This window comes from Rhinoraja longicauda, chromosome 42 (genome assembly GCF_053455715.1).
Source record: "Rhinoraja longicauda isolate Sanriku21f chromosome 42, sRhiLon1.1, whole genome shotgun sequence".
In the NCBI taxonomy this organism is placed as follows: domain Eukaryota; kingdom Metazoa; phylum Chordata; class Chondrichthyes; order Rajiformes; family Arhynchobatidae; genus Rhinoraja; species Rhinoraja longicauda.
In genome coordinates, this window is record NC_135994.1 from 8,981,848 (window position 1) to 8,994,575 (window position 12,728).

Sequence of the window (12,728 nt, forward strand, 5' to 3'; positions counted from 1 at the left end):
AACCAACCTCCCTTCCATCGACTCCATCTACACCTCACGCTGCCTCTGCAAGGCCAGCAGCCCAGACCATCACACAAACCAACCTCCCTTCCATCGACTCCATCTACACCTCACGCTGCCTCGGCAAGGCCAGCAGCATAATCAAGGACTAGTCTCACCCCGGCCACTCCCTCTTCTCCCCTCTCCCATCGGGCAAGAGGTACAGAAGTGTGAAAACGCACACCTCCAGAGACTGGCGCTGTAAGGGAACAACTCTACCGCCGCGCCACCTTGTTTAAAAGACAATATCTTTTAAACATTGTTATTGTACCTTCTAGATGCAGTTTCTTCCCAGCTGTTATTGGGCAACTGAACCATCCTACCACAACCAGAGAGCAGTGCTGAACTACTATCTACCTCAGTGGTGACTCTCTTTAATCGGACTTAGCTGGCTTGACCTTGCACTAAACGTTATTCCCTTATTCTGTATCTGTACACTGTGGACGGCTCGATTGTAATCATGCGTTGTCTTTCCGCTGACTGGTTAGCACGCAACAAAAGCTTTTCACTGTACCTCGGTACACGTGACAATAAACTAAACTCAACTCAATGAGGTGCGTGGGGACTTTAGTCATCAGATTCAATAATTTTTTGTGAGGCTATAGTCAGCAATGGATGCACGCAATCTTTTTTCTTGGGTAGGGGAATCGAGAACAAGAGGGCAAAGGGTTTAAAGAGAGAGGGAAGAGAGGATACAATAGACAATAGGTGCAGGAGTAGGGCCATTCGGCCCTTTGAGCCAGCACCACCATTCAATGTGATCATGGCTGATCATTCTCAATCAGTACCCCCCCCGTTCCTGCCTTCTCCCCATACCCCCTGACTCCACTATCCTTAAGAGCTCTATCTAGCTCTCTCTTGAATGCATTCAGAGAATTGGCCTCCACTGCCCTCTGAGGCAGAGAATTCCACAGATTCACAACTCTCTGACTGAAAAAGTTCTTCCTCATCTCCGTTCTAAATGGCCTACCCCTTATTCTTAAACTGTGGCCCCTGGTTCTGGACTCCCCCAACATTGGCAACATGTTTCCTGCCTCTAACGTGTCCAACCCCTTAATAATCTTATACGTTTCGATAAGATCCCCTCTCATCCTTCTAAATTCCAGTGTATACAAGCCTAGTCTCTCCAGTCTTTCAACATACGACAGTCCCGCCATTCCGGAAATTAACCTCGTGAACCTACGCTGCACTCCCTCAATAGCAAGAATGTCCTTCCTCAAATTTGGAGACCAAAACTGCACACAGTACTCCAGGTGCGGTCTCACTAGGGCCCTGTACAACTGCACACAGTACTCCAGGTGCGGTCTCACTAGGGCCCTGTACAACTGCACACAGTACTCCAGGTGCGGTCTCACTAGGCCCCGATGGTACATATCTGGACCAAGCCGCCAGAGGCAGGTACAATAACAATGTTTAAAAGAGATTGTCTTTTAAACAAGGTGGTGCAGCGGTAGAGTTGCTGCCTCACGGCGCCAGAGACCCGGGTTCCATCCCGACTACGGGTGCTGTCTGTACGGAGTTTGTGCGGTCGCCCCGTGACCTGCGTGGGTTTTCTCCGGTGCTCCGGATTCCTCCCACACTCGCAGGTTGACTGGCTTTTGTACACTGTTCATTGTCCCTGGTGTGCGTAGGACAATGCTCGTGTACGGGGTGATCGCTAGTGTACGGGCCGATCGCTGGTCGGCGCGGACGCGGTGGGCAGAAGGCCTCGTTCCGCCCTGCATCTGTCAAGTGATTTGGACAGGCACACGGATTGGAAAGGGGTTGAGATGATGACATGGGATGACGGGAAGAGGAGTGTAAGCGGGTCGTGGATGGGCGGCAGGGACTCGAGTGGGCTGAAGGGCCTGTTTCCGCACTGCGTACTCCCTGACCTTGAAAGGGTTAAACCTTGCAGCTGGGCTGCGTGGAGCCCGCCCCCGTTCCCTTAAGCACAAGCACTTAGAGAGGTGAATTAATTGGAGTGTTCACAATGATTAAAGGGGTTGGTATCAGGCAGAGACTGGCGTCTTGCAGCCTGCAGCACCTTGCAGTCGATGAGGGCAAGATTCATCCATCACACGTCCCAGTTTTCCCACTTTAATTTAGTTCCGAAGAATGGTCTCGACCCGAAACGTCACCCATTCCTTCTCTCCACAGATGCTGCCTGACCCGCTGAGTTACTCCAGCACTCTGTGAAACGTCACCTATCCATGTTCTCCAGAGATGCTGCCTGACCCGCTGAGTTACTCCAGCACTCTGTGAAACGTCACCTATCCATGTTCTCCACAGATGCTGCCTGACACGCTGAGTTACTCCAGCACTCTGTGAAACGTCACCTATCCATGTTCTCCACAGATGCTGCCTGACCCGCTGAGTTACTCCAGCACTCTGTGAAACGTAACCTATCCATGTTCTCCAGAGATGCTGCCTGACCCGCTGAGTTACTCCAGCACTCTGTGAAACGTCACCTATCCATGTTCTCCACAGATGCTGCCTGACCCGCTGAGTTACTCCAGCACTCTGTGAAACGTAACCTATCCATGTTCTCCACAGATGCTGCCTGACCCGCTGAGTTACTCCAGCATTTTGTGTCCATCTTTAGTTGAGATCGGTTCGTCATTATTCTCGCGTGTACTGAGGTACAGTGAAAAGCTTTTACCTGGGTGCTATCTATTCAAAGAATGTGGTTTTCTCCCACATGCCAAAGACGTGCGGGTTTGTGGGTTAATCGTCCCTCTGTAAATTGCCCGCTAGTGTGCAGGGAGTGGATGAGAAAGTGGGATAACATACTGTAGTAGACTTTAGAGTTACAGCGCGGAAACAGGCCCTTCGGCCCACCGAGTCCGCGCCGACCAGCGATCCCCGTACACTAGCACTATCCTACACACACTAGGGACAATTTACAATTATACCAAAGCCAAGTAACTGACAAACCTGCACATCTTTGGAGTGTGGGAGGAAACCGGAGCACCCGGAGAAAACCCACGCAGGTCACGGGGAAAACGTACAAAAATCCGTACAGACAGCACCCGTGGTCGGGATGGAACCCGGGTCTCTGGCGCCGTGAGGCAGCAACTCTACCGCTGCGCCACAGATGGTCTTACCAGCTGGCCTGCCCATATTGTTATATAAACGTGCCAGCTGATCTGTAAAGGGGTGCCTAGTCAAGTGGGCATGTCTCTCCCTCATTGCCTACTCTGTGATTTTTACTTCTATCTGTCCTTAATCTAAATCCCGTGGTTAAAAATATCAATTAACCCAAATAAGTCAACAGGAACAGCTTTGACATATTCAGTTTTTTTGAGTTGCCACTGATTTCATGTGGAAAGTACTTAGGGGTTTAAATTGTGTAATGAAGTGCACTGTAATCCCCACAGCTATTTAATAATGTTCAGGAACTGATTTCACTTGGGCCATGCACAGGTACCTCATCAAGATGCCAACGTCAGTAAATTGACAGGGGGCGCAGCGGGTAGAGCTGCTGCCTCACGGTGCCAGAGGCCCGGGTTCCATCATTACCTGTGACCCCGTGGGTTCCCTCCCACATCCCAAAGACGTGCGGGTGTGTGGGTTAATTGGCCCTCTGTAAATTGCCCCCTAGTGTGTGCAGGTGAAAGTCTTGGACAGGCACATAGACATGCCAGGAATGGAGGGATATGGGTCACGTGCGGGCAGATACGTGGCATCACAAGTAGACAGGGTGGTGAAGAAAGCTTTCAGCACATTAGTCTTCATCAGTTAGAGCATTGAGTATAGCAGTTGGGAGGCATTGTTACAGTTGTACACGACATTGGTAGGGCCACATTTAGAGTATCGTGTTCAGTTTTGGTCACCCTCTAAAAGGAAAGATGTTGTCAAGCTGGACAAGTGTGTAAAGGATGACCGACACAAAGTGCTAGAGTAACTCAGCGGGTCAGGCAGCATCTGTGGAGAACATGGATAGGTGACGTTTCACAGAGTGCTGGAGTAACTCAGCGGGTCAGGCAGCATCTGTGGAGAACATGGATAGGTGACGTTTCACAGAGTGAAAGGGAGGGGGTAGAGGGAGGGAGGGGGAGGGGGAGAGGGAAGGGGGAGGGGGGCAGGGGGGGAGGAGAGGGTGCTGCACCAATGCGGGAGAGGTTTGGGCCCAACGGGTCCACTTGGTCTAGTAGCTTGCAAGTAGTACAAGTAGACCGAGTGGTATACCTGCAATATATATATATAATTTATAATATATAATAATATCTCTACCACTGTAATATATATATTAGAGTGGTAAAGAATGCGTATGGTATGCTTGCCTTCATCGGTCAGGGATCTCCGGTTTCCACCCACACTCCAAAGACGTGCAGGTTTGTAGGTTAATTGGCTCGGTATAAGTGTAAAATTGTCCCTGGTGTGTGTAGAGCAGCCTACGTGTGCGGGGATCGCTGGTCGGTGCGGACTCGATGGGCCGAAGGGCCTGTTACCTTTTTTTTACTTTTTAGTTTTAGTTTTCAGTTTTAGTTTGACAGATATCAGCGCGGAAACAGGCCCTTCGGCCCACCGAGTCCGTGCCGACCGGCGAACCCCGCACTTTAACACAAGCCTACACACACTGGGGACAATTTACACATATACCAAGTATACAAACCCAAGCCAATTAACCTACAAACCTGCACGTCTTTGGGGTGTGGGAGGAAACCGAAGCACCCGGAGAAAACCCTCGCAGGTCACGGGGAGAACGTGCAAACTCCGTACAGACAGCACCCGTAGTCGGGATTGAACCCTGGTCTCCGGCGCTGTGAGGCAGCAACTCTACTGCTGCACCACCGTGCTGTATCTCTAAAGTAAACAGTGCTGGGGGAACTCAGCGGATCAGGCAGCCTCTGTGGAGGGGTGAGGGGGAAATCTGCTATGTTCATACCACTGGGCTGTGAGCTGCCCAAGCGGAATATGAGGTGCTGTGCCTCCACTTTGCACTGGGCCTCACTCTGACAATGGAGGAGGCCCAGGACAGAAAAGTCAGTGTGGGAATGGGAATTAAAATGGTTGGCAACCGCGAGATCCAGTTGCCATTCGGCGGACCGAGCGCAAGGGTTCAGGGCAAGTGGTCGCCGGATCTACGCTTGGTCTCGCCAATGTACAGGCCACATCACGGACATCGAAGGCCTATCCATTTCCCTCCACAGACGCTGCCTGACCCGTTAAGTTCCTCCAGCACTTTGTGCTTTTCTCCAGACTCCAGCGTCTGCGTTGCCCGCCCAACTGCTGTGGAAAGGGCCGCACTCTTCCACGATAGCCAGGAGAGAGGCAGAGTGGCCAAAGTGGCCGCGATGACAGCTTGAACTCTTCTGTCTCGTCACTGATTCAACAAGCCAGTCTGTGCCCCATCACACCGCAAGACCAGAAATCACAGCAGCAGAATGAGGCCATTCGGCCCATCGAGTCTACACCACCATTTATCTCTCCCTCCTAACCCCATTCTCCTGCCTTCTCCCCATAACCCCTGACACCCGTACTAATCAAGAATCTATCTATCTCTGCCTTAAATATACCCACTGACTTGTGGCCTCCACAGCCGTCTGTGGCAAAGAATCCCACAGATTCACCACCCTCTGACTAAAGAAATACCTTAAAGGAACGTCCTTTAATTCTGAGGCTGTGCCCTCTGGTCCTAGACTCTCCCACTAGTGGAAACATCCTCTCCACATCCACTCTATCCGGGCCGCTCACTATTCGGTAAGTTTCAATGAGGTCCCCCCTCATCCTTCTAAACCCCAGCGAGTACAGGCCCAGTGCCGACAAACGCTCTCTCCGCGCCCGTCCGACCTCCGCGGGAGGCTGCGTGCCGCGTCTCCAGCGTGGCGCAGCCCATCGCGGGCACGCCAGCGTACTTACGGTTGGCAAAGCATGACGAGGTCCTGGTCAGTGGTGCCGGGGTGCAGTCCACGAATGTACAGGTTGGTTTTACTGAGTTGCTCCCCACCAATGCTGCTGCTGTTGCTGCTGTTGGTGCTGGGACTGGGTGGAGCCATCTGCTGGGCCGCTGGGGCATAGGGCTGCTGGCAGAACAAACGCCGTTATTGTACCCCCAAAACACGCCGCCTCACTGCTCCTCCCGCCCACAGGTGGCGCACTTCATATCGTCACGCGCACCGAGGTACAGCAAACAGCTTTGCCTTTGCGTGCTATCCAAACACGTCAGATAATGAATGCCACACATACATGCAATCAAGTCAAACTCAAGTACAACAGGGGGAGATACAGAGTGTCAGTCTGACGAAGGGTCTCGACCCGAAACGTCGCCCATTCCTTCTCTCCTGAGATGCTGCCTGACCCGCTGAGTTACTCCAGCATTTTGTGAATAAATACCTCCGATTTGTACCAGCATCTGCAGTTATTTTCTTACAGAGTGCAGAATATAGTTCTCAGCATTGTCGCGCACCAGTTCCACAGACAAAGTCCAATGTCCGCAATGGTGTAGAGGTGAATCGGACAGTACCCGAGCTTATGGAAGGGCCATTCAGAAGCCTGATCACTGATCCTATACTGGCTCTCGATGCAATCCCACTCCCCCACTTGGATAAGAAAGAGAGAAAGCACAGAACTAGTGTGAACGGGTGATCGATGGTCAGCATGGACTCGGAGGGCCGAAGGGCCTGTTTCCATTCTGTACGTTTCAATCTTTCGGTCAATTCAATCCAAATCTTGATCTAGTTCAGTGATACAGCACGGAAACAGGCCCTTCGGCCCACCGTTGACACTAATTCTATGTTATCCCACTTTCTCGTCCACTCGAGGGGGCCATTTACAGAGGGGTCAATTAACCCACAAACCCGCACGTCTTTGGAGTGCGGGAGGAAACCGGAGCACCCGGAGGAAACCCACTCAGGTCACGGGGAGAACGTGCAAACTCCACACACACAGACAGACAGCGCCCGAGGTCAGGATTGAACCCGGGTGTCTGGCGCCGTGAGGCAACGGCTCTACCAGCTGCTCCACCGTGTGCCGCCCTGATTAAAGTCCCATCAACCGTTGCCACCCCCTCCCCCCCGCCCCATCCTTCCACAACCGCAGCACAGGCTGGAGACTGTCTGTGTGGCCATTCCGCCCGTTCCCTACCAGAAGCTAGGCTGGCGATAGAAGGAGCAGGCAATGAGTTGGTGAAAGTCGCACGCAATGTCCCAGATCCACCAGCTCGCACACATCAAAGCAACGTCAAACTTTAGACACCATGATCTCCAGCCGGCAGATTGTGACAATTCACTCGACTCTGAGGTCAGAGAGCCTGTCTTGTGACTAATTTCACCCTCGTGCCAAACATGACGTCACGATGCAGTTTGACAGGACCTTTCGTGAGGCCGCATTTTGGAGTAGTGCGTGCAGCTCGGCTTGGAGGTGCAGCGCGGAAACAGGCCCTTCGGCCCAGCGAGTCGGCGCCGACCAGCGACCAGCGACCAGCGACCAGCCCGCACACCTGTGTGACCGCATACACTGCGGGGGACAATTTACAGAACTGACCGACAAACCCGCACGACTGTGGGACGTGGGGGGAACCGTAAGCACCCGGAGGAAACACACGCGGTCACGGGGAGAGCGCGCAAACTCCGTGCAGACAGCGACCAGAGTCAGGATGGAACCCGCGACTCTACCGCCGCCCCAGTGCAGGAAGGGTCTGGTGTCGTTGGAGAGGGTTCACCTGATCTATGACTGGATTAGACGGGATTAGCAACAGGGAGAGGGGGGGGGGGCAGACATGGATTGTTTGCTGTGGAATGCTGGAGGTTGCTGGGAGACCGGACAGAAGCATGCAAAATCATGAGGGGCATAGATAGGGTAGACAGTCACAACCTTTATCCCCAGGGTGGAAAAATCAAACACCAGAGGAAATAATTTTAGGGTGAGGGGGGCAAAGTTTAAAGGAGATGTGGGGGGGGGGGGGGTTGTTTACACAGAGGGGGGTGGGGGCCTGGAACGCACTGCCTGGGTTGGTGGTGGAGGGAGATACGATAGTGGCGTTTAAGAGGCTTTTAGATCGGCGCATGGATGTGCAGGGAATAGAGGGATATGGATCACACGCAGGCAGTGGAGATTTGGTCGTGGCATCATGTTCAGCACGGACATTGTGGGCCGAAGGGCCTGTTCCTGTGCTGTAACGTTCTGTGTTCTATGTAACAATGGTGCAGCGGTAGAGCTGCTGCCTCACAGCGCCAGACACCCGGGTTCCATCCTGACCACGGGTGCTGTGAGGAAATAACTGCAGATGCTGGCACAAATCGAAGGTATTTATTCACAAAGTGCTGGAGTAACTCAGCGGGTCAGGCAGCATCTCAGGAGAGAAGGAATGGGTGACGTTTCGGGTCGGGACCCTTCTTCAGAGGTCACGTTCTCCCCGTGACCTGCGTGGGTTTTCTCCGGGCGCTCCGGTTTCCCCCCACACACCAAAGACGTGCAGGTTTGTAGGTGAATTGGCTTCTGTAAATTGTCGCTAGTGTGTGTGTGTAGTGTGCACAGTGATCGCTGGTCGGCACGGATTCAATGGGCCAAAGGGCCTGTTTCCACACTGCATCTCTAAACTAAAATAAACGCTAAACAAGGCCATTCAGCCCCTCGTGCCTGCCCCGCCATCTAATGGGATGTTGACTGATGCAGTACCTCTTATCTCCAGGTGTCAGGGGTTATGGGTAGAAGGCAGGAGAATGGGGTTGGGAGGGAGAGATAGATCAGCCATGATTGAATGGTGGAGTAGACTCGATGGGCCGAATGGCCTAATTCTGCTCCTACAACTTATGAACTCATGAACTTATGAACTAAGTGTGTGGGAAGGAACTGCAGATGCTGGTTTAAACTGAAGATTGACGCAAAAAGTTGGAGTTACTCAGCGGGACAGGCAGCATCTCTGGAGAGAAGGAATGGGTGACGTTTCGGGTCGGGACCCTTCTTCAGAGTGAGTCTGAAATGTCACCCGAAACGTCATCCATTCCTTCTCTCCACAGATGCTGCCTGTCCCGCTGAGTAACTCCAGCACTCTGTGAAACGTCACCTATCCATGTTCTCCACAGATGCTGCCTGACCCGCTGAGTTACTCCAGCACTCTGTGAAACGTCACCTATCCATGTTCTCCACAGATGCTGCCTGACCCGCTGAGTTACTCCAAAAAATAAAGCAGGTTCTTGTACAGAGGTCTCTGAGAACAGCCCCCCCCCCCCCCCCTCACCTCTGTCCAGCCAAACTGTCCTCATTTTCACTGCAACTGGTCAAAAGAGAACACCCCTCATTTCTCAGAGCAAGGCCAGTCCCCTGACTGCGGGGAATCGTGCTGGCAACCTCGTGTCCTGGTGTCGACACAACAACCTCTCTCTCAATGTCAGCAAGACAAAGGAGATAGCGATGGACTTCAGGGAGCAAGGCGGTCCACATACCCCAGCGTGCATTCACCGAGCCGAAGTTGAGATGGTTGAAAACTTCAAATTCCCAGGAGTCAATATCACCAACAACTTCTCCTGGACCACCCATACTGAAGCAATGGCCAAGAAAGCTCACCAACGCCTCTACTTCCTTAGAAGGCTGAGGAAGTTCAGCATGTCCCCAACAACTCTCACCAACTTCTACAAATGCGCCACAGAAAGCATTTTATCAGGATGCATCACAGCATGTTTTGGGAACAGCTCCATCCAAGACCCGCAAGAAATCGCAGAGAGTTGTGGACGCAGCCCAGACCATCACACAAACCAACCTCCCTTCCATCGACTCCATCTACACCTCGCGCTGCCTCGGCAAGGCCAGCAGCATAATCAAGGACCAGTCTCACCCCGGTCACTCCCTCTTCTCCCCTCTCCCATCCGGCAAGAGGTACAGAAGTGTGAAAACGCACACCTCCAGATTCAGGGACAGTTTCTTCCCGGCTGTTATCAGGCAACTGAACCGTCCTCTCACCAACTAGAGAGCGGTCCTGACCTCCCATCTACCTCAGTGGTGACCCTCGGACTATCTTTAATCAGACCTTACCTTGCACTAAACGTTATTCCCTGAGCATGTAACTGTACACTGTGGACGGCTCGATTGTAATCATGTACCGTCTTTCCGCTGACTGGTTAGCACGCACTAAAAAAAGCATTTTGCTGTACACGTGACAATAAAGTAAAGTAAAGTGAATCTCTGGCACAGCCTGTGAGCAATGTTGATAGCTCATGGTGATCAGAGAGCACAATTCTCAGGCTTATATACAGGTTCGGCCTGCACTCTGCATTCCACGCCTCTGAGCATGGAAAGCCAAGTGATCTGAATGTTGTCTTACTATGTTGACTGAGCGATAAACATTGTGAAGGGGGGGGAGAGAGGAACACAAAGAGGAAGGAGGAACACAAAGGTTAAGGGCCGAGCCGGTTGAAGGCAGGGCTGCCTGGGATCAATGGGTTCACTTGATAGTGACTGACTGCTATTTAACAGCACTGAAAATACCTTGTTTCAGATAGCCAGCCGTGCCACAACCTGGTCTCCACGGCAACCATTCCCAGCACCAAGAGCCAACAGCGGTCGAGTGTTTGGAGCAGTGTGGGAAGGAACTGCAGACGCTGGTCTACACCGAAGATAGACAGGACATGCTGGAGTAACTCAGCGGGGCGGGCGGCGTCTCTGGAGAGGAGGAACGGGGGACGTTTCGGGTCGAGACCCTTCTCCAGACTCCTTCAGACCAGACTGAAGAAGGGTCTCGACCCGAAACGTCACCCATGCCTTCTCTCCAGAGATGCTGCCTGTCCCGCTGAGTTACGCCAGCATTCTGTGTCTGTCCAGTGTTGGGAGTGCCCAGCTTTGAACCAACTTAACCAACATGCCAGCTGTTCTAAAGTGTACAGCAACAAGCACCTTTTAGTTCATAACTTCATAATACTTCATCAGTTGCAGGAGCAGAATTAGGCCATTCGGCCCATCACTCCACCATTCAATCATGGCCGATCTATCCCTCCCTCCCAACCCCATTCTCCTGCCTTCTCCCCATAACCCCTGACACCCGTGCTAATCAAACCTTCAAAATACCCACTGACTTGTGGCCTCCACAGCCGTCTGTGGCAATGAATCCCACAGATTCGCCGACTTCAGATAGAAATTCCTCCTCATCTCCTTCCTAAAGGAACGTCCTTTAATTCTGAGGCTGTGCCCTCTGGTCCTAGACTCTCCCACTAGTGGAAACATCCTCTCCACATCCACTCTATCCAGGCCGCTCACTATTCGGTAAGTTTCAATGAGGTCCCTCCTCATCCTTCTAAACTCCAGCGAGTACAGGCCCAGTGCCGACAAACGATCATCATATGTTAACCCACTCATTCCTGGGATCGTTCTTGTAAACCTCCTCTGGACCCTCTCCAGAGCCAGCACATCCTTCCTCAGATATGGGGCCCACAACTGCTCACAGTGCTCCAAATGCTTAGCTTTAGGTTTGCATCAGGCAACAGACAAACATCAAAATCAGGATGTAGAAACAAGGATTTGCAGATGCTGGTTTACACAAAATTACACAGAGTGCTGGAGTAACTCAGCGGGTCAGGCAGCATCTGTGGAGAACACGGATAGGTGACGTTTCACAGAGTGCTGGAGTAACTCAGCGGGTCAGGCAGCATCTGTGGAGAACGTGGATAGGTGACGTTTCACAGAGTGCTGGAGTAACTCAGCGGGTCAGGCAGCATCTGTGGAGAACATGGATAGGTGACGTTTCACAGAGTGCTGGAGTAACTCAGCGGGTCAGGCAGCATCTGTGGAGAACATGGATAGGTGACGTTTCGGGTCAGTAAGTCTGAAGAAGAGTCCTGAGCCCACATGTCACCTATCCATGTTGTCCAGACATGCTGCGTTATTCCAGCACTCTGTGTCCTTTCCCATTGTGTGACGTGACTCATTCAGTGCCGACTTCCTGATTAAAAAACATGATACATCACAAGTGACAGGAAGTACAGACAAACTAAAATACAGACAGTGATTGCAAACTGCGATTAGTGCAGCGACACTGTTAATAAGAGAAATTTATCAATACAGATATAATAAATATTTATTGCATTAAAAAATGCTGCATTACTAATTCCTGGGTGGCACGGTGGCACAGCGGCAGAGTTGCTGCCTCACGGCGCCAGAGACCCGGGTTCCATCCTGACCGCGGGTGCTGTCTGTAAGGAGTTTGCACATTCTCCCCGTGACCTGTGTGGGTTTTCTCCGGGCGCTCCGGTTTCCCCCCACACTCCAAAGACGGACAGGTTTGTAGGCTATTTGGCTTTGGTATAAAGGCCCTGTCCCACTCAGGCGATTTTATAGACGACTGCTGACGACTGTCATAGTCGTAGCAGGTCGCCGGAAAACCGGTGACTGGACCCCCCCACGACAATGTCTACGACAAGCTACACAACCTACCACCTAGCCGACGGCAAGCTACGGCAAGCTACCGACAACCGGCAACTTAGGACGTCCACCAACGACCGCACCTACGACAACCTAGGCCCACACAGGCGACAACCTACGACAACGGAAGTGAACCTACGTCCACCCGCGACAAGCTATGACCGTGTCGGCGACAACTGAAGACAATTCACGTCATTTTGGCCTCCGGTTTTGACGCCGGTACCTGTCGCCGGTTGACGTAGGTAGTTGCCAATGGAATTCACCGAAGCCAGCACCGGCGACAACCTACGTCCCCTGGCGACAACCTACGTCACCTGGCGACAACCTACGTCAGCACCTACGTCAGGAGACGTCAA

At 52.3% G+C, this 12,728-nt stretch overlaps 1 protein-coding gene across 7 annotated transcripts in view; it reads right to left on the minus strand.

Moving 5' to 3' along the window:
• The window catches only part of rbms2b (RNA binding motif, single stranded interacting protein 2b), a 181,567-nt gene that overhangs the window by 94,549 nt on the left and 74,290 nt on the right, over positions 1–12,728 (minus strand). For 4 of the 7 annotated variants that reach the window (XM_078431557.1, XM_078431550.1, XM_078431554.1 and 1 more), the window contains exon 2: positions 5,884–6,047. In XM_078431557.1, the coding sequence (XP_078287683.1) occupies positions 5,884–6,047 (164 nt within the window). Of the gene's footprint in view, positions 1–5,883; positions 6,048–9,993; positions 10,056–12,728 lie in introns of those variants that run through there. The other 3 variants (XM_078431552.1, XM_078431555.1, XM_078431556.1) reach the window with 2 other exon arrangements.